The 27,741-nt window shown below is 37.9% G+C and overlaps 2 protein-coding genes across 3 annotated transcripts in view; one reads left to right on the forward strand and one right to left on the reverse strand.

Moving 5' to 3' along the window:
- vrk2 (VRK serine/threonine kinase 2) lies at positions 1 to 27,475 on the forward strand. 2 transcript variants are annotated; one of them, XM_038294724.1, is made up of 14 exons: positions 1 to 174; positions 1,462 to 1,596; positions 1,704 to 1,759; positions 4,296 to 4,365; positions 5,039 to 5,126; positions 6,200 to 6,308; positions 6,499 to 6,591; positions 6,736 to 6,868; positions 18,429 to 18,549; positions 19,111 to 19,169; positions 21,352 to 21,521; positions 24,744 to 24,884; positions 26,059 to 26,241; positions 26,423 to 27,475. In XM_038294724.1, exons 2-14 carry the CDS (start codon positions 1,467 to 1,469, stop codon positions 26,747 to 26,749), a joined length of 1,680 nt encoding a protein of 559 aa, XP_038150652.1. In that variant the 5' UTR covers positions 1 to 174; positions 1,462 to 1,466; the 3' UTR covers positions 26,750 to 27,475. The 2 variants fall into 2 exon arrangements, with proteins under 2 accessions (XP_038150652.1, XP_038150651.1); XM_038294723.1 differs by having other exon boundaries at positions 2 to 174; positions 26,056 to 26,241.
- Positions 25,744 to 27,741, reverse strand: part of fancl (FA complementation group L) — a 30,561-nt gene continuing 28,563 nt past the window's right edge. The window contains exons 13-14 of the mRNA XM_038294725.1: positions 27,118 to 27,189; positions 25,744 to 26,832 (exon numbers count right to left, since the gene is read on the reverse strand). Of these exons, the coding sequence (XP_038150653.1) occupies positions 26,797 to 26,832; positions 27,118 to 27,189 (108 nt within the window). The 3' untranslated portion in view covers positions 25,744 to 26,796. The remainder of the gene's footprint in view (positions 26,833 to 27,117; positions 27,190 to 27,741) is intronic.

The following is a 27,741-nucleotide window of genomic DNA, read 5'->3' on the forward strand; positions in this document are numbered from 1 at the left end:
CTTCCGGGAAGGGAAAAATGATTTCATTTTCGGTCCTCCTATACAGGGGCCATTTGTTTATGCTTCTCTAATAAAATTTCAAAAAGTTTAGTTCGCCTAACTGGCGTACGTAATAACACTAACTAACGCTGCTTGGGTTTTACAACCTTCGGAGGTGTTTGCAAACTACAAAAAGTGAGTCATTTTCTAAAGCCCAGTGTTTTCTACTTTGCAACTCGATATTGCTTAGACTTTAATCTGTTTCCTCGGTGTTTGTGTTTAAACCGTTAAACCGTAATAAGACTCAAAGAAAATATGGTGAATAGTGGGCGATACAATTAAACTGAACTGAGCGGTTACACATAGCCTATAACAATTAATCTATATGGCTAACGGTCTGCCTCTGACCTCATTTTAGCGTTTAAAATCATTACCCATAACATCCGGTAAAACTAAATGCAACTTTTATGATAAGCAACATATACTACGATGATGATCAGCTTAGAGAAATGTTGCTGCTCTTTTTGGGGCCATTGCTGGTATTTTCATGTCCTGCTTTATCGTCATCTATAAATTGATCGACACCCCTGATCAGAACAATCTGCGCCTACTTTCACTCTTAATTCTTCAGCATTTTTAATCTTTTTTTTTTATTATTTTTTTTTATTTTATAAAAATGCTGTGTTAAATACTGTATTTCACTCTCATAAAATGCATGTTTGGAAGTAGAAGCATCCTGAGCTATCTCTATAATTCTATCTCTATTCTTCCACTCTGCAGAATCTCTTATTTTAATCTCTAATGTTATGCTCTCTCTGCATTTTTTCATAGTAGCTTCGCCTCGTCTGTTTCTGTTTGGCTGTGACTCCATCCTGTAGAGAAATATCAGCTGTGCTGCTGCTATCCACACCTTTGTTTATAGATGTTGGTGATCTGCCTGTTTTCCCAGTGCAGTCCTGTTTCTCTGACTGGGACTGGCTGGATGTGCTCTCTTCATCCTCTGACATTTGAGCTGGCTCAGAGCTCATCTGTCTGGCTGTGTGTTTCCTGGACGGGGGCCGTCTTTTACAGTTGCTTTTTGTATCTCTCCTCCATATCTTTGAATCCTAGTCGGCCTTAGCAGATGGCCGCTCACACTGAGCCTGGTTTTGATGGAGGTTCCTTCCTGTTAAGAGGGAGATTTCCCTCTCCACTGTCGCTACAAGCATGCTTAGTGTGAGGGATTGCATTCAAGTCAATGAGTCGATGCAATCACCTGGTTTTCCTTAGATAGAAAACTTTGAATCAATTTGACTGTATGATCTGGTGAACTGTAAAGTGCCTTGAGATGATGTGTTGTGAATTGGCGCTATAGAAACTGAATTGAATAAATATAAGAGCTGTGTAGAAGATAAAAATTGTATTATTTCATTGTAAATTTAACAAAATTAACTAAAATAGGATGTCTAAGATTGTCTAAGATTCTGAATTTTTGTTCTTCAGTTTTAATGGCACCCCCAAAAAAACGAAACCTGCCCAAGCCTCTCCCAGATGGCTTCATACTGGCGGATGGTGAGAAAAAGCAGTGGAGGCTGGGAAAAATCATTGGTGAAGGAGGCTTTGGATTAATTTATCTAGGTAATGATATACCAACTATATATATATCTATATAAATTTATATTATATAAATTTTTTTTTCTTCCTTTTACCCATTTTTTTTTTTTTTTTTTTTTGTCATTGATAAGCATCTCAGGATGTAAGCAGACCTGTAGCAGCGGATGCAGACTTTGTCATAAAAGTGGTGAGTTTGCAAAACAATCTGCAGCTTTTGTAGACTTTAATCCTTCTGCTGATACCACACTCCATTTGTTATGAAAGTTGTTTATGAATGCAGCTTAAAATAATCTAATGGTTTTGATTTTCTCTAAGTTTTAGCCTAGCAAAACTTGACTAAACTTGAATAAATCAGATCCAGATTTAAAATTTGACTAGAATAAAAAAAAAAAGAAGAAAAAAAATCAAATTTTTTCATCTCCTATGTGTTTGCATAAGAATAAGTCAAATGGCTGCCAAGGTCAGAAGACAAAAACTTTAGACATTTAGAAAGTTTTGAGCTTTTATAATTCAATGATACAAGTTTGTCAAACATTTTTCACCAGCTATCTGCTGGCATGGAGAAATCATAAGTGCAAAATTAGGAATAAGTTATAGTAAATAAGAAGGTACCTTGCATGTGTTTGCTGTTTTATTTTTTTAATAGTTATTTATGTATAATACTTCATATTATATAAACCAAATTCCTTGAACCTACATACTATTTTGTGTATAGTTTTAATTTCTGAAATATTAATACTTAATAAATGTCCAGATCAGACTCTGTTATGATTTGAACTCTTCAAGTTTATGCCATTTTCTTTACAGACTGTGTCTCATAGTAAAACCTTTACAAATGGCTCACATGCTCAATAGAAAACAGTAAACTGCTATAAAATGTTTTTTTCTTAATTTTTTTTATTCAGTACAAATAAAAATACAAAAAGACAACACTAAAACAAAACAGATTTATTAAAGAAAAAACACATTGATAGAATGAATCTAAATGACGTGTTTGAAAAGCGCTCATCATAAATAAAATATACATAAATCTGTTTTAATGATCTTACCATTTGACTAAGAATCAAGAAAATAAGTTATTTGAGTTTAAAACAACCTTTCTCATTTAGCATGACAGGAAACATAGATGTTTTTTTTTTGTATTCCCAACGTTATCTTATTCAACTTGGGGGTGCTTTTGTTTATTAATTGCAAACTTTTTCTCTCCATTCTGCACTCCCACTACTTTTTAAAAGTTTGGTCCAACCCTTCACTGCACTTTCCTTTCTTAGAACTGAGCAAGCTAGGCTGTTGATCGACAGCTCCTTCCAGACAAACGGGTGTATTTGTTATTGAACTCTGTTGGCTTATGTCTTTGATTCTTGAGCTGTGGAGTCCAGAGATGGAACTACAGTAAAATATTGCAAAACTATCGGTTCACGGTATTGCTTTATGAAAACTGTGGCATAACTACAGGTGGGTAACATCACAAAAATATTATATCATGATTTCTTTTTTATAAAATTATGATTTGTGGGTTATCACAATTTTACATGTATATTTGGGAATGATTTGCAAGTTCTGTAAGTAGAACAGCTCTTAAAAAATAAACAAAAAAAACACATTTTAGTTCAACTAACCGTAACCCTTACATGGCAAACTTTTGCTTCCAACACTAGTTGTTAATTGCCCTTAAAGCAGAGAGCTATATCACAGTTACCGTTCACTTTATGACAAAAACAGTCTGACAATCTTTCAGAGCAACATACCCTATCTTTAAAATGATACAGCTGGCACAATAAATTGTCCGAAATATAATAAAATTTTTATTCTTTTTTGAAAATTCAGCAAAGCTATTCCTCCATGTTATGGAAAAAAAAAAACTTTTTGATACACAAGAAAATTTCAGGTTTTAAGAAACTTCTCCACAACTTTATCCCTGACTTTTCTGTTGTGTTTTTTTTATTTATTTCATGATTCTGTTTGTTCACAAATTTTCTCTAACAAACCTCTGAGGCTTTCGCAGAGTCCACTTGTTTAACCCTATAATGCCAAATGTATCATATTTGATACATACGGTTTCTGAAATGTTTTGCGTCTGACACCTTTTGCATAATTTAATGGTAAAACCTTTGCTCAAAATCCTATTTTACACAATCAGATATACCCGATAACAGAGGGCAGAAGACTCCACAAAAAATAATCTTGACTTGTCGCATAGTAAAAAATTTATTAATATCAAACATGTATTTCTGTTTTTTCTTTTTACATATTTTGTTAAAAGGCCAAATAAGGACTTCAAACCCAAAAAATGTAATTTTCTGTTTTGTTTTATTCTTGGATCGGGCTTTAAAGGGTTAATGACTTCTAGAAACAATTGATTGTTCTTGATTGTGTTTATCAGTAACAGAGTGTAGGGTTACTGAACACTATAATGCTCGTCATTATCTGGAACTTAGTTGTATAATTTTCCACTAACTTTACTTTTATTTTGTAACTTTTTGAGATCTATCACATAAAAGCTTAATGAAATAGATCAAATTTTCTTGTTGAAATGTGAAAAAATAGAAAAAAGTCAATATTTTGGCAATAAAGTTGAAGAAAAAAAGGTTAGGAACGAATTTCATTTATGTACTCTGTTAAAAATAATTACTCCTATTTATAAAGACACCAAATGGCTTTGTGTATTATGCATTCTGTAGCTTGTAATAAAGAAAGGACCAACACTGTGTTTGTGCCTGCAGGAGTACCAGGAAAACGGCCCCTTGTTCTCCGAGCTCAAGTTTTACCAGAGAGCTGCCAAACCCGATAGCAGTGAGTAGCACAACCTGTCCTGTGTCCTGGCAGACCATTGGGGCGTGAGTGTGTTTGACTGATGAAGTGGCTACAGACCCAGAGGTTTCGCTGCCTGGCACATAGTAATTAATAACAAACCAAAGCAAACACGCACCCCAGTGGCAGTTGGGGCCTCCTCTCCACGCTCGTCTAAGTTCTCCAACGCCTTAGTTTGAGAGGAGCAAAGGAGAGAAAACCACTCACACGTAATGATGCCTGGGCCTCCACTGAGCCCCTGACCACCTGCCAGCCTGGTTGAGAGCCAGTCAGGCCAGACGCCATCGAGCCTCTGAGCCAGGCCCACCGCTTTGTCTGTGGCCCTGTTGTGTGTTTGAAGTTGAGTTAGTACACTCCATCCTGCTGTTTGTGTGTACTTATTCTTAAACATGCAGCGACAGATCTGTTGCTTGAGCAAAATATTTTATTTTTACAGAATCTGGCATTTCGTTCAAATACTATAAAAAAGGTCAGAAAACGGTGGCATAGGCCAAGAAAGGAGTATTACAAACTGCTGGTAAAAATTAAACTAGAATTTCTAGCTGGCAGCTGTTTTTTATTCTTTTTTCTTTTTCTTCGGACTAACTCCAGATGACTGATGCCGGCTCCCTGCTATGAAACCTCCTCTATAATCACTTCTCTGTTATTCTTTCAGTACAAAAATGGAAGAAAGTCAAGAAGCTGGATTTTCTGGGCATCCCGAAATACTGGGGATCAGGACTGGCTGAACATAAGGACCTACGGTAGTTAAAGGAGTTAATAAATGATTCCCTCTGAAAGCTGAACATCCACTAAATCAAAGGACCAACTAGATTTTTTTGTTTTACACAAGTAGTTGATTTTTTTTTAAAGGAATCTTAAAAAAATGCAGCTTTAAAATATCTTCCTAAACAGCATTGGTCATTTATTCGAACAACTTTCAAATCTAAGCCATATTACTACACTCTGTTTACCAAAAAACTGGCATTTCTACATGTATAACAAATCTTCCATGCCAGTTTCTGTTGAGCTCCAACACAGGCATACATCATTCTACCTGGTGAGGAATTACTTTTGGGATTACCTGAACATATAGAAAAATGTAATCAGAGAAACTTTAAAACTTTATTATTTTTTTCCAGCACTGTATGTAAAGTTACTACAGTGTGCCATAAAAAACATAAGAAGAACATCCAGAAACATACAATTTGATCTGTGGTCAAGTTGAGGTGGAGTGGTATGGACTCATAAGTGAAGTAGGAATCTGGAAGATTGTTGGTATTAAAGGTTGAAGAGCAGAAGGGGTAATATTAAATATGTTTCACTTCTTTTCAGACATTAGCATTAACAAACCAGAATCTCATCAAGATTTTTTGGAATGTTAATAATGTTTTCTGACTTAAAAATCCCCTTTATTACTTGAGCTTTGTTTTCTATTGGGTCTGTGGTTTCCTTTCTTTCATGTGAATGTCTGGGTCAGATGACCCAAATCTTGACACAATTGTATGTGTGAACCAGGTAGTTATTCTAAAGACATCATGAAAAAACAAAATAGAAGCTGTGAGGATCAGAAAATCCACAGTACTTTCAAACTTGTTAGTTTAGCTCAACTCTGTGTTTGAATTGTTTTCTGTGTAATTGTACAGCTCGGGCAAAAATGTGATGGTGTTTAGTTAAAAGTATGTAGAAAGTTTTAGTTCATTGTTAACAAAAATGTTGTTTGTACTTTTTGACAAAGAGGTCAAAAGTTCTGATTTATTTTAGTTGGTCCAAGCAGAACTTTATCTTCGAAAACATGGCGGGTTATGATAGCCATTTTGATTCTTCTTCCATTCAGGTATCGTTTCATGGCCATGGACCGGCTGGGTAGTGACCTTCAGAAAATCTGTGACTGCAACGGAGGCCGACTGAAGAAGACCACTGTACTCCAGCTTGGTCAAAGACTGGTAAAAAAAAAACATTGTGAAATATGGTGACTCTCTGTGCTATTCTGGATCAATAAGACTATTAGTTATCCAAATATTAGTTATTAGTTAGCTGTTAAAGTTAGATTAACCGCTAAAAGTTTTACATTTCTTAATATTTGCATATAATTACCTTTGAAAGTCGTTGCTGCTGTTTTGGTTTCTGCGTCAGGTGGATGTTCTGGAGTATATTCATGAAAATGAGTATGTCCATGCAGACATTAAAGCTGCCAACCTCATGTTGGGTTACAGAAACCCCAACCAGGTTAGTCACATTATTTTTCTCTTAAAACAAAGAGTCATGCGACCTTGTAGTCTTGACAATCATCTTTCTAACCTCAGCAGTTTGTCAGCAAACTGACCAATTTGTTGTCATTGTTAGTCTTTCTTGTCTTTTTGGTTGCTCTAGGTTTACCTAGCAGATTATGGGCTCTCCTATAGATACTGTCCTGATGGAGTCCATAAAGAATACAAGGAAAACCCAAAGAAAGGCCACAATGGAACAATTGAGTACACCAGCCTTGATGCCCACAATGGAGTTGGTAAGCCACCCAATTACACCAGGCTCACGCTGAGGTGTGGGCACCGCAAGGAACTCAAATGTTTGGAATCCGTGTGTACACTAAAATAAGCCGCACTGCGGCTATGGTTAGCCAGGCTCTGCGTCTTGACAGAATGATTCTGAAAGAAGGAAGTTTGGCAGGACACTGCAGAAGCCCCCAAATTTCATACCTCAAAAAGGAAAAGTCAAACCAGGACAGGAGAATGTTTCCACCAACTTAGTCCAACTCTACTAGGGTAAACAATAGTGCCAAACCGAAATACAAGGAAACAGAGGTGCTATTTAAAGGGGAAAAAGGACATTAATGCCTAAGGATAATGAGTTTAGCTCTTCAGACCAATTTTATACCACTTTTTATGGGGGGAGAGTACTCACAAAGATTTGACTTATGTATGTTTGAGCTCATGTAGCATCAGCAACATAAGCATCATTAGCAACATAAGAAGTTTTTCATGGTTCATTTACCATGGTGTCTTAGTCTCTAATATAAAGTAAGGTAAAAAGTTAAAGAAGCATCTATACTTGCTGGCTGTTGGCAGATGAGTCTTTCATTTTTTTAAAAGCCACTTTTTTGTGGAATAGTTTTTGTTCTCAAAACAACTGTTAACATTTTTGGTATGAATTCTGCTTCTGTATTAAATTTATCAAATAATTTTCTGACTTTTTACACTCAGCTACTCAGATGGTAGTAAATGATGCTACTGGCTGTATATTAAAGTAAAATCAAGCTTATTATTTTAATAAAATTTATTTTAACAAGATTTACATGCATTTGTAGCTTCGTTGGTCCATTTAAAATGGTCTTTTTGCGCCCTGCCTCCACCAGCTGATATTGGGAACACATTAACTGGCAAATTGCCTACATGCTCCCTTTTCCCATTGACCATTGATTTTTCCAACCATGCCCCCCACTGAATTCCCCAGCTCTGTCTCTGTTCAACAATTCCCTAATTAGCTGAAGTCATAACCTGCATCTTGTATTCATCCTCCCATTAATTAAGGGCTTTGATGTTTGGTTAGTGTGAGACCTGAGCTACCGATAACCTCTGTGCTCTTCGCGTCGACCAGCTCCTCTGCTCAGCAGCTCAATACTGTGGGTTTGCACAACTCTGACAGAGTAATTACCATTTCAAGGTTTCTATTAGTATTTTAGCTCTGCAAAAACACCAGTAAAAGAAAAACTGTCCTGGGAGGGGACTCTTCTTTAAAATGCAGATATCATCAACTGTTGTTTTTTTCTCCAAGTCCATGTCAGTGCTCCAAAAACTTGTGAAAAATCAAGGTGACACAAACTTACCTTTGGGGAAACGTGAGGAGATACCTTGTCTAAGAACAGGTGCTCAGAGTGCTAACAAACTAACACCCTACCGAGGGATTTCAAACACTTTACAGTGTGCCCTGTCTGCCTGTAACTTAACCACAATGGAGGTTTATGGTTTATGATTAAAAAGAAAATACTTTACTTGAATTGCTAATTTAGATGCTTCTATGTTAGTTCGAAATCTGACCAGCATTTTAACTCTAATGCATCCAGAGAACCAGCACTCCTGTTTCTGTCAACAGGTGTGTCACTATGCTTTTATTAAGCAGCCATGCAGTGTTTTATGTTTTGTATGTCTCAATGCAAACTCTTAAAGGCACCAACATACCTAATATAATACTATGTATTCCCCTTCTTCATCCCTGGTCAGGTTTAAAGGCCTTATCTATCATCTTTTTTTCTTTTTAAGAGCTAAAAGACAAATTTCCCTCTCCTCATCTTTTGATGCTGTGTCAGGCATCCCCAAAGTCGGTCCTCGAGGGCCGCTGTCCTGCAGGTTTTAGAGGTTTTTCTACTTTAGCACTGCTGTTTCAGATGATTGCAGTTCAGCAAAAGCCTTTTAATCTACTATCAATGTTAATCAGCTGTGCTGGAGCAAGGAAACCTCTAAACCCTGCAGGACAGCAGCCCTTGAGGACCAACTTTGGGGATGCAAGCTGCGAGCTGCAGTATGCACAGAGTACACCCCTGTATGTGAATGGCCTTAAAGGAATAGTACACCCAAAACATGATTAGCCTTCATTTTCTACTCACCCCCATGCTGAACAACACTCTGGAGTACTTTTTTGATATCTCAAATGCATCTGGAGATCTGGGAGGCTTCTTGCTGTCTGCTGACATTCAAATAATGGAGGTCTATGTCGCCCGAGGCAGAAAGGTCGATAAAAGTCCACAAAAAACGTGTCAATATTCCTCCATACTGCTCGTCCAATGTATTCCAAGTTTCCTGAGTGGGTAGCATCCAGAATTTACTCGAAACGAAGTCATTTAGAATGTTTTTAGAGCCACGCTGCGGGGGGTCGGCTGGACCCAGGGGGCGCCTGTTCTGCTGCGCCTGGGGATGGGGGACGGTGGTTGGGGTGGCGGGGGCTTGGGGCTCGCGGAATGATGTTTAGGGGTTCCTGTATAGACGCACCAAGGTACTGTGTGAGTGTATCCTCTTTTTTTTTTTTTTTCTCTCTCTCTCTCTTTCTCTATTTCTCTCTCTCTCCATCACTCTTTTTGTTTTTTGTTTTTTTTCCTTTATCTCTCTCTGTTCCACTTTCTATCATTGCCTCTTTCAGTTTCGTTTTGTCAAGCCCAGCGATATGATGTAAAATGTTGCTATAAAAATGTGTAATTAAAGAAATAAAATTAATTAATAAAATAATAAATAGGTTCTCAAGGGGAACCCCCAAGCTCCCCTTGGCAAAGCAAAATCTGTTCAACACAATAAAGCAACCAGACTACCATTCTGCTTACTATGATGCTGGACAGGACAAAAAAAAAAAAAAAAAAAAAAAAAAAAAAAGAATGTTTTTAGAGCATAAACAGTAGTGTATAGGATTTCCTGAAAGCACACACATGCGCGCTCACGACGCTACGGAAGCCGGCAGACCAAACCAGCGCATTCAGCGCGGCAAAGAACTCATGCTCTTCCTCAACACTGAAGTCCTCAGACATTTTTCTGTCGTTGTTTCTTTCTTTGCACAGGTAAGCGGCACATTTCTTCTTCTACGCTTGCATTATCGGCAGAGCAGACGCTGAATGCGCACTTTCATCTGGTTTGGTCTGCCGGCTTCCGTAGCGTTGTGATCAGCTCGGCAAAGAACTCATGCTCTTCCTCAACACTGAAGTCCTCAGACATTTTTCTATCGTTTTTTCTTTCTTTGCACAGGTAAACAGCACATTTCTTCTTCCACGCTTGCATTATCGGCAGAGCAGACGCTGAATGCGCACTTTCATCTGGTTTGGTCTGCTGCGGTTTCCGTAGACTCGTGAACGCGCTTTTAGGAAATCCTATACACTACTGTTTATGCTCTAAAAACATTCTAAATGACTTCGTTTCGAGTAAATTCTGGATGCTACCCACTCAGGACACTTGGAATACATTGGACGAGCAGTATGGAGGAATATTGACACGTTTTTTGTGGACTTTTATGGACCTTTCTGTCTCGGGCACCATAGACCTCCATTATTTGAATGTCAGCAGACAGCAAGAAGCCTCCCAGATCTCCAGATGCATTTGAGATATCAAAAAAGTACTCCAGAGTGTTGTTCAGCATGGAGGTGAGTAGAAAATGAAGGCTAATCATGTTTTGGGTGTACTATTCCTTTAAGTCAGTATGCAGCTATTTTTCTTACATCATGCTGCTTCAATCCAGAAAATCCATTCATGCTAATCTGCAGACATCATATTTTTTTATATTGACAGTTTAGCATTAAGGGTAAAGATCACCTTTGGGGATGTAAAAAAATAATCATCTTACCACGGAGCGGCTGTTAATTCTTAAGGAAAACCTAGAGTGGAAGCATGCTACTGTAGAGGTGAAATAATGAATTAAACCAGAGTCTGGTCTGGGATTATTTACAGTTTACTGGCAACAAGGATGCAGAATGCAGTTTATATGGTTCTGTTTGTAAATATAAACACTGGATAAACTTGTCACGTTGTTAACTAAATAGTACCTTTGACCTTTGATGGTTGGTAACAGCTAATGCTGCACTGCTGCCACCAATTGTTATGAAGTGTGTAACTAACTGGTTGAATTCTCTGTATTTTCTTTGCTTGTTTCTATAAAACTCTCTATACAACTCTTAAAATGTTTGCTACCAGCAATCCTAACATCTCTCTGCACTGCTTTGACAGACACTCAAAGAAAAAAAAAGAAATCAAAGGGATTCGGAATCACCTGTAGCTGAATGAGGTGAAATATGCAAATTAGGCGATGCCTTCTGGCGCCTTCTAGGACAGCCAATAGCGACTTTTGCTGAGGAGTTGGAAATACTAACAACAAGCATGTTAGGTGGGAAAGCTTTTGTGATTTAATGCACTTCATGGAGCCATATTTTAATATTCCTCTGAGAGCAACCAAACCACCGCTTTAAAAGAGCTGCTAGCAGAACAAAGTGTCTCCCAGCACTGGATACTGGATTACACTAAAACAGTTATATCACAGTTAGCATCAAATTCATTAAAAAGAACACATCTTATTAATCTTTTTGTATTATTATTCAGTGACCTAAAAGTTTTCTGTATTGTTTTATATCATAAGTTTCATGATGTATAATAAAACATGCTTTCATTCATTCAGTCAGTATGTAATACTGCTGGCACAATAAACTGCTAAAATGTAATTATGTCCTATTTTTTTAATTCAACATATTGTAAAAAAAAATATTTAGCCCTTGATGTTATGTAAATATCCTCTTTATAAAAGACAAAACTCTTTAGATTAATTATTAATCAAAACCTTCACCCCCTAGCCCCTATAAAAGAGAATGTTTCCTGCATGATTGATTTTATTAAGAGACAACACATCCTTTCAGCTATGGTCTGGCTGTTAACTTCCTAATTAACCATCAGAACTAAACAAGTTGTGCTTCATGGTTTTATTTAAGTATTTTTGGTGTAATTGATGTTTTCAAAGGAAAAAGTAATTTTGGTGACTAATACTACATCCATCTTTACCTATTTACTTTCAATTTCTTAAAAGAAATCCTCACCTACTGATAAAAATAAGTTTTACAAAAACGATAATTAATTAAGTAGTATAAGAAAATGTTTTAAGGTTTTTAATGCACCATACAAATACTGCATAACAGATGCAAATATAGACCTTGAAACTACAGCTAACTATTAAAAACATAACTTGCTTTGATATCTTTCTCTTTAAAATCTGCTAAGATACAGACATAGCATATTTGAGAACCAGACCTGAATCTGCCCTCGCCGACCCGGTGGCATTCATTCTCACAAAGATGTTGTCAGGTTGCTGATGATGAGCCTTGGTGAACACATCCAGCTAGTTGCAGACCTATGTACCCGGAGCTAAACGGTGTAATTAGTGCCATTTGGTGGGCGGACAGCGGACTGATGACCGTCTCCAAACAACAAGTCTGCAAGGCAGAAGGGTTAAGAGTGCCACACAGCATTGTGCTTAAGGGAATCTGAATAACAATGGGAGATAATTAGCAGCACGACCAGCGTTTAAAGCTGGTGGGGAACACAACCACTGCATGGATATATTTGTGCCTGTGTCATGTTTTTTTTTTTTTATGGATTCTTTGGTCCAAGTTTCATCTGAAATCTTTACATGCAAATAAGCATAAACGTTTCTTTCTGTTGTCCTTTGCCATTCTTTATATGAGGGCAAAGCACATACATGAATATAGAGGAGCCGACACATAAAGCAGCATAATAAGCAGCGTTATCGTGCCCAGAGTGAACGCAGAGGGCAGTAACGTTTAATGTAGTTGTTGATCTTTTTAATTGTTAATCCATTATGTTGCTCTGGGAATTGAACACCGTTTTCCATTGTCAGTATCACGTGCATTTTTCATCCTTATTCTCCTCCAACAGGCTCTCAGAAGCAATAAGTCGCTCTGTAATCGTTTTACAACTATAGAGAGGCTTGCTGTAATGCAGACATAATACATAATTTAAATTCACAAGGACAAAGAGATTTGACCCTTATTATCAGAGTTATTTAGATCAAGTAGAAGAGAACGACTGTTTCACATTTGGAGCTTATGTTTTTGACACTTTATTTTTCATTTACAGCAGGTTTAGACAGAGCACTTTTATTTTTGCACCCCCCCTGCAAACCAATCTGAAGCATTTAATCCAATCCACACTACAGTGGCCATTTGTGGAAAAAGTAAGCACCCCCTTGTTTAATCATGAGTAAACTGTGACTCACCACATCCTTTTCAAAGCTGGGTTCATTTCACTTCCCACCTAAAGTCTAATTACTGCCAGACCTGTAGAGTGAAGAAATCACTTAATAGAAGCTGTCTGACAACACAAAGTAGGCTAAAGGTTTTTCAAAAGCCCAATCATCTTGACCCGATTAAGAGAAGTTCATGAACACCTAAGAAACAAAATCATGAACATCTAATAGTCTGGAAAGGTTTACAAAGCCATTTCCAAGACTTTAACCTTCCAGTGAACCACGGCTAAAGCTATTATCCACAATGGAGATCACAAGGAAGAGCGAACCCTTCTAGGTGTGGACGGCCTACCAAAATTACCTCAGGAGTGTATCGACAACTTTATCTTGGAGGCCACAAATGAACTGAGAATGCCTACGTTTCAGTAATGAACTTCCTCCTTAAGGCTCAGTCATACATCCTGCGTGGAAATCAAATGCGTGCACAGGTTCCCATCTACATTCCAAAAAAGTAAAAAAAAAAAATCCACTGAACTTAGTGTCCAAGATTGAACCGTCTTGCTTCCCATCCAAGAAGCTTTTTTCATTTAAAATTCTTTTTTTTTTTTTTTTATTGAAAAAATGTTTTAAAACTTGGAAACTAAGTCCAGGGGATTGTTTTTTACTTTTTTGGAAAGACTATGACCTGGATGACAGAGAATCTTCACCAGCATATTCCCATCTACCTAATACTCTTTCTGACTCTAGAGCAGGGATGTCAAACTGGTTCCAGAAAGGGCCTTGTGGCTGCAGGTTTTTCAAGTGATCATGTTTAGATTGGATTTACTTAATGAAATGACCAGAATCTGGTATGCTATTGCTTGGTTGGAAAGCTGCAGCCACACGGCCCTTTCTGGAATCAGTTTGACACCCCTACTCTAGTGGGTTTGACGGACAAAGACTACAAGCTTACAAATCTATAGTAGATATAGAAGCACGGTCCGAAATTAACTTTTTGACTCACTGACCAAGTCAACCGGCAGATAAAATGGTTTGCCCTCCAAGAATATTTTTACTGTCCAAGAAAAAAAAAATTTATCTCATATATTTTTAAGGAACATATTATTTCACTAAGGCATTAATGTAGTATTGTAGTATTATTCATTAAAATTGCAGTATAAATTGTTTTATTTGATAAAGTGGCCATAAATAAAACCATTCAGAAAACAATTTTCATTTGTTTTAATGTCTTTATTATATTTCTTCCAATGGCATGGACAGTGTAAAACAAGATTTTCATCTTTGTGTGTTTGTGTTGATACAGCCATCAGCGCTGTAACATTTGCTGTGGCATGGGTCGTTTCAACTCCCAGTTTCATAGATTGACAGCCGGCGACAAATTAATCGTATCTGTCCTCTTTAGCATATTTGCTGAACACTGAGAAGCTCATTAGCTTAGGATCATTGTCAGAAATAAGTCAGTCTCTTGAAAAACAGTTTCCCGAAATCGGCATTTATCAACTTTCTCTTCGCCCTGGGCGCTGTAGATACTCTCTCCCTTCTGTCTCAACATCATGTTGTCTTTTAGAAGGCTTGGTTGCTCCAAAGTTGTTAAATGACTGTTGGGGTGTGCTCTATGTAAATGCATCTGTATATTGGTGTGTGAGGAACAAATGGACAAAAGGGACACCTATCAAAATAAAAGAAGAAAAGATGTAAACAAAGTGCAGCTTTGGTCCAAACATTTATTTGCCTTGTGGGGAATGTTGCTCTGGCATTAACGAATGAAATGAAATGAAAAATGTTGTCGCATTCCGTGAGTATTAGTTTCGGACCCTGTGTAAAAGTAAAAAACAGAGCTGTTTCCAACAGTTTCGAAGTCTCTTTGTGTCATTCAAGAATTACAGTAATTTCTTGATCTGTTTATTGTGGGGATATTTATGGGCTAAATGTCAAGATGTCTGTCATTTGGCTGTGCAGACCTCGTAGATGCATCAAGCACTAAGCAGGCTTTAGTGTTGCAGCTTTCAGAAAAGAAAAGAGTTCAGTGAACTCACTTCTTTTCTTCATGAAAGGAACCATGTTAGTTGGTTCAGGAGTCCTCTCAGAAAGCCTTTCTAGCGGTGGATTATAGGCCATGTCCATTTTTGAAGAGGCCTTAGGGCAGACCAGGATTCACTCGAGAGATGGTTTCTCATGGCTGGATGGGTAGAAGAAGGTCTGCTTACCCATGACATGATCTTAAAGATGAATAGTTTTTACCCACACTTACAATATAGCATGTAGATGTGAATTTCAATATCACACATCTTTAACCAGCATCTCTTTAGCTTTCCAGCTTGTATTCATGGTTTGGGGCTAACATAAAGAATTGTTATTTAGGCAACTTTATGTCCCTGAACTCATTTTCTTACTGCCCTCGAAGCACATCACCAGATGTTGACAGTCATTATTCATGTTGAGAAAGACAACTTGGTTAAGCCAAATCTCAGTACTTTAATTTCACAAACATGTTGACTTGAAATCAGTTTATCTCCTTCATAATCTCATCCTGTGTGAGAGTGGCCTCACTTCCTCTTTGGACCAGACTTCTGGCTGACCGGGTAGGATCGATGCTGAGGCAGGTGATTTCTCCCTTCTGCTAGAGCGAGTCGATAGGTAATTTCTCCCGAGACATGCAGCAGCCTTTGCTGTATTGAGCTACTAAAACTCCCCAGGCTCAACCTCACTGGACTTGGTCACCAAGTATTGACAGACCTCACACATAAATGTAGATCCATGCAGTCGTACATATAATCACCATAAGATGAAAAAACATGCTCAGGATTTTCCATAAGAGCTTATACTGCATGAGAACCTGAACTGGACTGATGTCTTGATCCTGGCATTACTTTAGAATATTAAAATATTTTTTGCATTGTACTGTTTGATTAGCCTGTTTAGAGTACAAACACAAATCTGTTTGGAATTGGCTATTTTCAATGGAGGCAAAACACACAACATGAGAACAGTAGTTCAGAGAGAAATGCCATTCCTTCTCTTAAATCGTGCAGTTGCATACAAATCTAATTTAAACTAGATAAACAACTGTCACCACCCTTACATTATTTTATAAAGTTGACAACAAAAATGTGCATATTTTCTATTAGACTGAAATATTCCAGCAACTAACTAAATTACATTTGACAATTGGACCTCTCAGTGTGACTTTGAACAACCGGTGTATGATGAATAACAATTTCCACATATTCCAACAGAAATTAAGTTGTTGGTCATAACTGTGGTCATTCATAAAACAAACCTAGGTATTAAATTAAAGTAAAATGAAAACAAAAGTGTTCAAAATCTTTCCAAGTGTGCCAAACTGCATCTGAACCGCGAAACGTGCCAGACAGAACAACTTGCTTCCACAAATTTGAATATTATTTTGAAGTGTGAAGGGAATTAGCTCAGAAGTTGCCCTGCTGAAGTTAAGAAAAAAACTTTTAACATTGTTTTACGTGTTTTTGCGTTGCAGCATTTTTCTTTACTCTCTGTAAAACTAACATAATTAATATGCCGGACTTTGTTGTGCCATTTTTTTGGGCTGATCTCTTCTCTCTGAAAACTTCTCTCCGCTACCTGCATTACCCACGGCTCACACTGACTCCGGTCTTCCCGTTGCGGTGCGGTGGGTGCGGCGCCGCAGTGATTCCAAGTCATTAAAAAGATGTAAACCTCTCTCACCGGCTGCTGAGCTGTTCGGCTGCGGTTACCGAGACACTCCGGCGCTGCTGAAAATTCAGCAAGAAAGCTATCCTTGCGGCGTGCCGGAGCCCTCCGCAACAAGCTCTCGCAAATATCCTTATTTGGGCCGTGTTATCGCGTGAAGTTACGTGAACTCAAGTGAACTTCTGTTCTCGCGAGTTAAATCTCCGGACCTGTTGCCGGAGCCCAAAGGGCGGTGTGAGAGGGGGTGTGCGGGAGTTGCGGTCTCCGTCGGCTCGGTAACCGCACCAGAGCCAGTGTGAGCAAGGGGTTAAGCTCCGTCTCTGAGCTGATGCTCAGCCCTACTGGTGAGCTAAGCCTGCTCCTTGCTCTCTCAACATCAGCTCGACACTCTGCCGTCTTTGCCCTCGCAGTTTGATAAAATATGTGCAATTAAACACAGTCAGCATAGTATAAAAAAATTCATTTGTCTAACTTTCGGGCTTTTATTTCTTCCAGCTCTTGGGAGATGAGACAAAAAAAAAAATTAGATTTCCAGCAAAAGAATCCTGATATTAGATCCAGGATAAATATATTATTATTTTACTGTAGATTTGATAGACCCAGATGAAAAAGGCCCATATTCCTCTATTTTTATTGATCCAATTAGCATTTAAATATGACATATAACTGTCTAAGAAATTATCTATTTCCTTTTAATATTTTTACATTCTAGTGTACATTTTAAAATTAAGGTTTGAATTGTCATGGGAAACAAGGCAAGTTTGGAGGTTCTCTGTATAATTTGTATTACCAATCCTTATGAGGGGATTAAATAATCTTAATTGGTTGCCATGGGTGAAACTGCTGTAACCATAAATGTTTTGTTTTTGTTGATTAGGACTTAAAATTACTGCAAATATTTTCCATATCATTCTGTTTTGTTGGAAGAGGTTAGCTCTAAAGTGAATGTTGTTAAGTTTCATTGCTATCATGCCAGTAAAGTTTTTTTTTTTTTTTTCATCTGCTACTGTAAATGGTGTGAATAAAAGGTGATGGAGCATTTAATCTTCACTTTTTCAGAAATAGATGGAAAAGAGGGAAAGTCTGGAGATAAGAAAAATGTTCTCAAGATAAAAAAATATGTTTTTTATTAATCTTGAATTGTTAGTCACCCCTGAATATTTGTTTTTATCTTTATTTGTATTATTTCATCAACTAAATCAACAATCCTGAATAATTGGAAAAGCTAGAGATTCAAATGCTAAAATACAAGAGTTTAAGTCAGCTGTTTGAAGACTATATGAAACTTTTTTTCCCCCCTATTGAGATGTGTTTTTTGTGTGTACCCCTCAAATGTAGAAAACTTAAATTAAAATTCGTTATTTATGCTTAAAGATTTTTTTTTTGTCGAAATACTTTATGGAGGCATACATGGATTTTTTTTATTTATTGATATAAGTCCTGAAAAAATGTAAATTTTAAACAAAAACCTTAAGAATGTTAACTTTAAAATTAGACAAGCATTGAATATTCAATGTATATTTATAATATATTTGTGATTTGTCAGTGATCTAAGAGTTGCTAATTGAGGCTGAAATTACATTTTCACTGAATGTTTCACTGAAGCCGTATTATTTATCATTCTTTAAGCTAAAGACCTGCTCTCTTTCTTTTTATAGCACCATCAAGACGTGGTGACCTCCAAATCTTGGGCTTTTGTCTTCTTCACTGGTTATGTGGGTCACTACCCTGGGACAACGTCCTCAAAAACCCCACTCACGTCCAAGAGGCCAAAATCAAGTACGTTTTTGCTGCATTCTGTTCAATGCAGATGCTTTTTGTAGCATACATTTAATATTTTACAGAAAAGCACCTAAGAGAAAAACGGCAAAACTCTGAACTAATGGATTTTATACGAGTCTGCTGTGAAGCAGCCATTATATTTGATTCCTACATCTATTTTTTGATTGATTATTAAATATTACAGATTGTTAAATTATCTATAAGTGAGCAGTTTTAAAAAAACAAGGATATAATTTAGACTGAATATTCTCTGGTTGAACTGAGAACATTTTAGTTTCCCTTTTAATCAGCTCAGCTTCTGACTCTTTGGTTTGTAATATAACTGTACTGCAATGAATAGAGGCTTATTTCTGGCACTCTGCAGTAGAGCTGTATAAATATTCATGGTCACTAATAATCCAGAGAGTGTAGTTGACCTTAGATCAGTGTTATCATTCTGTATGACAGCTTGCTTTGGCTGGGATTTAGCTCCCGTTCCTGCTGCCTTATTCCTGTCCTGAACGCACTCTCTCTTGTCTTTGTGTCTTCATCTTCTCTTGGTTTTATTTCCTCTCTTAGACTGATGGATAATCTGCCACTCTCAGTCCAGCAGCTGTCAGCTAGTGGGGCCAGCACAGGTAAGCCAAGGCTGCAGGGATTCTTCAGGTTACAGGACATTTTTTAGACTTATCTGGTCAAACTGAGAATTTGGAAGTAAGATGAGAAGCCTGAGGTTAGAAGGCAAAAAGTCTCTAATCTGGAGCTGCATGTTTTTAACGAAGATCTAAAGAAAAGGTCATAATCAGGGATAATTGAAGAAATGGGGTGATATCCATGGGACATGAAGTGCTCTATCACTTTAAGGCTCAATCACTTTACCAATCAGGTTGTGAGAACACCTGACTCATAATAAAGAAAGCTACATTTAGAATAAAGACTGCTGATGCATTTGAGATGTTCCTTCTTTTTTGCATTCCTGATAAATTTGCTAAATACATTTTTCACATTTATGAAAAATAAATTTGTTTGCTGGTTTTTAAGATGTGAAACAGTAATTCACTTTAAAACGAGGCAGTAACATGACAAACTAGAAAAGCAGTTGGAGAGTGCAGACCTCCCCCAAGCAGCACATTCGGTCCCCAATTGTGACTTCCGCCTACAGCTAAAACTCACACATGATCGGACCATTATCAAATTTAAATGAACTGCTCTTTTGCATCAGGCGCAACTCTGATAAAAATTTCATTGAAGTACAAAGACAGACAGACAAACACACAAACTCTCCTAAAAACTTTACCTCCTCGGTGGAGGTAAATATGGAAGTAATTTAGCTCTGAGGATTCCTATGGATGCACTGTAAACCCCTTCATAACGGCAGTAGTCTCTTAAATTAAAACATGAAGCATTCACTACTTCATCAACTGTCTTCATAGCAACTTGTTAACAGAAAGCTTGTTTTTATTCATGTATATCATGTATATTTATATACATATGATACATGATACAGTCGAACCGATTTATAAACACCGTCCGAACCGTTCGGTTCGACTGTCTCGGTTCGATTCGCGTGTGTTGCTTTTGGTTCATGCGCTGCTCCTTTTTCTCATAGGCGAAGCGATTACACTCCAGAGCAGAAGGTGGCGGTACTGCGACCAAAACCAACCACCAGTAGTAAACAAGAAGAAGAAGCGAAGCCGCGTAGCCGGGTGTAGCAGAAAAAAATCAGTTATTGTGGAGAATTGTGTGGTTATGGCGAGTGGGAAAGAACAGGAGTTGGAAGACGCGCCAGCAGCACTTTATAGGTCTGCTGTATGGGACCACTTTGCATTTAGAGTGACCTACGATGACGGCGGAAAGAAAGTTGTGGATAAAAGTGCAACAATGTGCAAGCATTGTGCAACACGTTTTGTTTATGCTAACAGCAACATGTCAGGCTAACAATCAACATATACCGAACCGAACCGAAAAACGTGACCACGAAACCGTGAACCGAACCGTGGATATTGTGAACCAGTCCACCCCTGATTAACACCACCTCCACACCAGCCTGACTTCAAATTCCACCTAAAAATTTTCAAGCTTGAAATTGTTTTTTTTGATTTTAGTATATCCAGTTTTCACAACCAATGAGAATTTGTAAACTTAGCTGTTTGTTTTCTTTGATTGGATATTTTTGGCCCTGAATCTTGAAACGCTGTATGGAGAAAAAAAACACAAAAACTTTAGCATATACAAGTAGAGAAGAAATTTTATTTTTAAAACAAAGTCTTTGAGATCTGGTCATCAGAATGAAGCTAAAGGATGAAAATTCTGCTCTGAACGTCACCTTGGAAAACTGTTATAACTTTATATCAATTAAATAGATGGCCGTCTCATTGACATGCCTTTCAAAGTTAGCTGTATTTTATCTCCTATATGGAGAGGTCACACCATAGTGATGACTTGGTGTGTGATGAATGGTCAAAGCTTCACTCTCATCCACTAACAAAGCCAGGCTGCCCGCTGTAGATAAGAGCCAGAGGATGCATCAACTGGGTGTGTGTGTGTGGGGGGGAGTGATACAGGTTCCACTGCAGCATGTTTCATACACACCGTACGGCCAGTGATACATTTAGGCTGACGTTGTATAACACAATGCAACGCAAGTCAGTGTTTTATCTGAAGTCAGAGACCTTCAGGTTCATCCTACATTTGTTGCTGCCACCTCACTGCTAAAATAATTTTAGAGAAAAAAAGAAGAATCCCATTTCAGCTAATGTTCCAGAATTGTTTACATGTTTTCCCTTAAACTGTCATTTTTATGTTTCCTCCCATCACCAGATGAGCTGGCTAAGTTCCTGATTTATGTCAGAACTCTGGGCTATGAAGATAAGGCTGACTACCAGTTTCTTAAAAAGCTGCTGGCCTGTGAGGTCACAGGAAGACTGGACTTTTCAGTGCCTGGAGGTCACCAGGGTTCTGCCCCCAAGGAACCTTTCAACCGAGAAAAGGTGAAAACAGAATATAACACAACCTTGTGTTCAATTACTCTTTAATAGTGGTTTGGTCACCTTGATATTTTACATGTGACCGATACTGCATGATTTAAGGATTCTAACATATTTCTAATTACAGATTTCCATACATTTCCAGGCTTAAGTAATCAGGGTTCTCGGTTTAGTTTTGGCCTATTTTTAAAGGATAAATACAGAAGTTCAGCAAGAATTTACAGCAGGAATTTTCACAATAAACCAACAATATCTCAACACTAATCCGCCAGAGCATCTCTTGGGTTATGACAGGATGCATGTGAAAACTAAATCCTGGTGCAGTGAAACATCCCTGCTGCTGCAGTCTCAAATCTACAAAAAATGTTTCATTTCTCAGTCCTAAACTGAGTTGTGACATTACAGATAGACCAAATCTATTACCAGGCTTTTTATAAGGAACAATGGAAACTAACGTGTAGTTGCAAGGCTTTTGATTTTGTTCTCTGATTCACATCGATTCTCACTGCTTCGCTATTTCACAGTAAGGAGCAGAACGGTCACAAGGGGGGAGGATGAGCAGAGTATACTTGCATTGCATATTTGATAAGCAAACATGGAGTCGTCCAAAAGGCCTAACGAGCAGCAGCTGCAGAACAGGCAGCGTTCTGAGGTTGATGCTTTATTTGAAGTGAGCTCCTTAGAAAGAGTTAAAGCAACTCCTACTAATAAAGATGATTTTTATCTGAATTCTACGATTTGTCTTACGGTTTTACTTCAGTCATACCCTGGTCTAGAAGATTTTGATGTGTCTGACTTGAAAGTGTACAGCGCCCACATTGAAGTGTTGGAAGCCTTTTTATGCCTGCAACTTGTTGGGTCGGAACACTCCATAAGAAGCCTTCTTTAAAAACAGGGTTCCTACAGCATAAGGCAAGTTAAATTCAAGACTTTTTAATGCCACTTGAAATAAAAATTTAAGACCAAATCCACAAGAAACATAAGAAAAACCTGCTTGCGACAACTTAACCCAAAGGTTTATTTTAACATAAACCACTGCACTAATGTTTCAAATTTTGAAAAGCTTCCCATACAGGAAGAAAGCTAAAAACACACAAATGACAGATATATTTTAACAATTATTTGACTGAGTTCACAAACTTTGTTTTAGCAGGGAACAAAACAAATTTATAAGTTTTAAAGCCACAACATAACCAGTGCTAAGTCTTTTTGCAGCTATTTTTCTTCGTATCGTTTTCTTAGTATGTTTGATTTGGTGATAAGTGGAGGCGTTGCAGAGACAAGGGTGGAACAAAACTGAGAAATACCGGCTGTTTCTCTGTAACTCCATTTTGACGCTTTGTGTTTCGTGCTTCGCATGTGTGACTCCACTGCCTTAATTCCCATCTTTCCGAGCTTGAATGACTTCTTGCACAAAATACACTGTGCCTCATGTATGTTCCCTGGTTTTAGCCATGGAGGAAACTCTTGGCTGGAGCCAATTTTCGTTACATTTACACTTGCTCATATTTTCCAGACAAAAAGTTAATGGCGCATCTCCCAAATGTCCCGGCAGCTACAACGCTTTTATTGGTTCCACTATCGGGACGGAACCAATAATGGCGAGCCATTATTTAAAAAAAATAAATAAAAAATTGTCAATTTTAATGTTTTATTTAGATTACAATAATAAACCATAATAAAAATAATCATATTTATGATGTTTTAAAAATTAAGACCTAAGAAAGACTGATTTAAGACATTTACAATACCAATTAAGGCCTTAGTTTTATTTTAAAGAATTCAATGCCTTTTATGACTTTTTAAGGACCCGCGGGAACCCTGAAAAAGAAAAAAAAATAGAAATATAGTAATAGAAGATAATTTTATTGAATAACCATTAATCGAGAATTTACAAGCAATGTAGTGTTTGGGCTTAATTTTCAATCATTGAAATTATAAATAGTAAACATTTTTGCAGGAACTTGAAAAATTAAGAAAAATAAAAGTACACACAGTCTAGGTATAATAAGGTACAATAATACTATGTATACATATAAGGTAAGTTATTATGGAAGTGAATAAGTATATGTTGTATAATACATGGTGATGTCAGAAGACATCTAGAAATTTGCTTCTGTGCCATCAACTCCTCTCTGGCTTCAGTGCTTCTCACCTTCCAGGCTGCTCTAAAAAGCAGAAAAAAGGCCAGTGAGGAAATTATTACATTAAGATTTTTAGCTTATGATTGAGTAAATTTGAGTAGATTTCTCCACTGTGAGATCAATAAAGTCAATCATTTGATAAAAGACTCTAAGAATCTTTGTAAATATGGGCTCTGGCCGAATCCCCTGAATTACTCTGACCATAGTTTAAACCATTACATCAAGTTCAGTGCATGTTCAGAGCAAGCCTGGAAGACCTCAGCAGGACCCTATAAAGACAAGTCTTAATGAAGGGGTCTTTGTTTTTAACACATTAGTCCTGATTTCACTTCTTTTTTTTTATATAATTATGTGCTGCGGTTGGTGAGCATTGCTGTTCAGTAGAGGTTAATGTTTGTAGACCCGGTGAGGGCTCGGTCTTCTGTTTAGCACACTCTCATACACAAGCCTTAGACATAAATAAGGGTGTGCTTAATGTTTCCCCATAATTAAATTTTTGTATTCGTTTAACAACCTGACTGCTGGCCGTTAAGGGTTTTCTCTGCAGAGTCTCTTAACCTCAGAGTGCAGGAACGTGATGGCAGCGAAAGGGAGGTTTAACCTTCTGGTGACTCTACCCTTAGAAGGAGCGAAAGATGGTCAGACTTGATGCAGAAAGAAGACCACAACCCCCCTTCATTCCTCAGAATCACTTCTTGACCCTACGTGGCCGAGTGACCGCCCTCTCAACAGCCCAGTTTGAAGGAGCTGATGACACACACTTTACCCAGCACAGGGTATCTCCAATTATGCTCCTAATTTCCTCTCCTCTCCTTGTGTCATTTCATTTCCATGCTAAAGTGCTGGCCAGTTTGATCCCTTGTTAAACACAAGTGGCCATTTACAGACGCTTTAGTGAGGAGAGGAAATGTCAGCGGAGAAAAAAGGCCACTGAACGCTTCCAGAATCCTCTGCCAAGCTGTCGGATAAATATGATTCTTTTATGGGTGGTCACAGTTTGGAAGTGAAGTAGTGTTATTCAAGGCCAAGTTAAAGAAAGTTACAAACTCCATTCTTATTCATTTTCCAACTCTTCCTAAAGCCACGGAAAGAAGGAGCAGCTAGAGGACCCAGTAGACCCAAGCAGGTGACTCCACAGCTGGATGATGAAGAACCTGTGAGCATGAAGCCCAGGCCAGTGCCAGCTTGCTTCAGAAGAGGCCCACCCCCCACTAAACCAGAGGTAAGGTGACTAACATATTACTAGAAATGGATCCTTTCCTTTCTCTAATCACTGTTAACATTTTTACCATTAAGTTTTACTGTGAGCTCACATACTACAAGAAGAGACATTTTCAGAGCTAAATGTTATTCCACATTTTATCCCTAATTCTCCTTACCTTGTAAGCTAGATGAAATGTTACGAGATTTGTAAATTCACAAACTCCCAGAAATACACCCTGCCAGAAGTGAACAGTTGCAGTCGCCTTGATACAAAAAAAAAATGTTTCACACCAATGAAATGCAGTGATGGGTATGATGTCAACCAGAGGTGGAAGGCTGGAATACCCTCTATTTCTTTTTGAAAATTGATTAAGAAAAATTTGATTTTTGTGGACAGGAAAGGTGTTTCTCTCGCCCAGACATGGTAAGCGTTTTATTTCTCAGTTAACTCTTTGAAACAAATCAAGAATCTGATATGTCACAGCTGCTACTGCTGCTGTGATTGGCTAAAAGCTTGACATGGGACATAGGTACCCAATCAGCTCGAAGAATTGAACTGAATATCCCTCCCTTTTGCGATCGCGTTCTACAGAAGGCTATCCTGAATGATACGTGTAGGAACTGAATAGAACTAAACATATCAATCTGGTTTATGCCAGTTTTGTGTTCTTCTTCCTTATCTCCCGGTAGTTTCTGTAGAGTGGAGGTAAGAAGAGAAACGGACATTTTGGTGGCACGCTGTTCTTTGGCTTTTTGGTTGCACAAATTTGAATTACTCAACTACCCAGGTGAAATGTCCCTAAGCTGCACATCTGGGTAAAAAGTGTTTTGGCACTTAAAAGGAGCTAAAACAACAACAAAAAAGGAAACAACTAAAATAAGTTTAATGTTTATTTACACCACAACAAAGTCAGTATCATTTGGCCACATTTTTTGCTTCGATCCAGAGTTACAGGGTAACAAAAGCAATAGTAAGACCTCCCCAGGATTAGTTTTGTTATTTTATCAAACAATATTCACAATTAACTTTTCTGTCTTTCTGTTCTCAAGACTTTTCTGCAGTGATCCTGTGAAATATTGTAGAGCAGCAAACTGGTTACCAGATGTTTTAACAAAGGATGAGTCTAACTGAAATCAAGCTTGAGCCAGTTTTACATGTGAAACAGTAACAATCCGCCGTTTTCTTCTAGAAGAAAGCGATGTCACCTGCTGGAGGAAGGTCGCTCAGGCCGAGGCCTCCATGTACGTATGAAGAAGAAGACAGTGAGCAGGAGGAGGAAGAAGAAGAAGAGGAAGAGGCAGATGTCCGACCCAAACGTATCCCTGCACGCTATCTAAGAGGTCCTCCTATTGGTCCTGGAGCTACGCCCAAACAGGTGTGATGTCAGAAGGCTTGTGGCCAGACCGCTTTTTGTGATTTTGCTGAATTACTTCTACATGACTGTAACATCATTTTTTTTAATGGCTCATGAGCTCAACAAGACAAATTGGCACCAAAATCTCTTTTTGTTTGTCTGCTTAAAGAAAAATTCAAAAATAAAACAAATTTTTTAACAGAGAGCTAAATCCAAAGGACCTCACAAGAACACAGAGGAGCTGACCAGGACCAATGAAAGACCGGAGCATCAGCTCAACCTCCAAATGGGAAATTACGGCTGGGACAGAGAAATACCCGGATTTTACAGAAAACGTTTGGAAGAAAGGCCACATGAGAACGGAATGGGCCACAGCCAGATCTGTTCAGAACAGGGACACTGGTTTGGTGAGACCGAAGATTCAGATCTGAGACAAGGAGCTGCTTCCATACAGAGAACCTCCTGGATGTCCAGGCTTGTCTGTGTGGGATTGATCCTTCTGTTGGGGGCTGTATTTGTGTTTGCTTAAGTCAGTCGAAATTGACTTTCTTTGCCTGTAACTCCTCATGCTGCTCCTCAGGACTTCTGTACTGCCATTTTCACTGTAATGGGCTGAAATATAAAAAGAAGCATTGGGTTGTTGTAATTAATACATAATCTTTGACAATTATGGCTTTTTACTTAAAAAAATGCCATGTACAATGTAAAAGAAAAATGATTCATTTATAATTGTTTAGGAGCTGTGGGAGAACACTTTCAGATCTGCATATGAAGGCACTTTGACAAGACAAGGCTATATAATGAATGGATTTATACGAGCAGCTGTTGAGTATGTATACAGAGCCCAGGTAAGGCTTTTGCATCAGCTGTCAGTTGCAGATAGAAGCATACACCTACCTTGCTGCAATAAGGACACTCTCCGAAAACAAGGTTGAAACTCTGTCTGCTGGAGGGAAGAGCTCGTAGCCACTAAAGGAGAAAGGAAAAAAAAAAAAAGACTTGCTCATCTCATCACCTTGGATCGGGCGACGTAATCTCATCCTACACAATATGCTTTTTAAAGGACTTTTCATTGAATAAGAGCTTCTGCCACCTTTCAACAGCCCCTCAACTAATGAGAACCAGAATTATAGTAAATGCAAAGGAAACTCACTCATATGAATTTGATATTTTATTTTTACAAAAGTCAAAATGTATTTTGTATTAACATACTGCTTGAACAAAACAAATAAATCTTACATTTTAAGCCATTTAATTTAAAGTAAACTTCTGTTTTACAGTAATCATCCGTATTGTTTGTGTTGTAATATTGACAAGGTATTCTAGTTATCCCCTATGAGGAAATAGATTCATAAAAAGCTTTTTAAGTATAAAATGAGTTAAATCATCAGGTTTGTTACTTTTAGGGGACAAGACCACAGCCCTTTGCAGTTTTTAATCTTTTTGCAGCCATAATATCTAAAAAGTGTTGTCTGTATTTGTCGTTAGCCTCCAAAGTCTATATAACCCCCTTTCCCAAAT

This window comes from Cyprinodon tularosa, unplaced genomic scaffold, assembly GCF_016077235.1.
Source record: "Cyprinodon tularosa strain WSP-4 unplaced genomic scaffold, ASM1607723v1 ctg343, whole genome shotgun sequence".
Taxonomy (NCBI): Eukaryota; Metazoa; Chordata; class Actinopteri; order Cyprinodontiformes; family Cyprinodontidae; genus Cyprinodon; species Cyprinodon tularosa.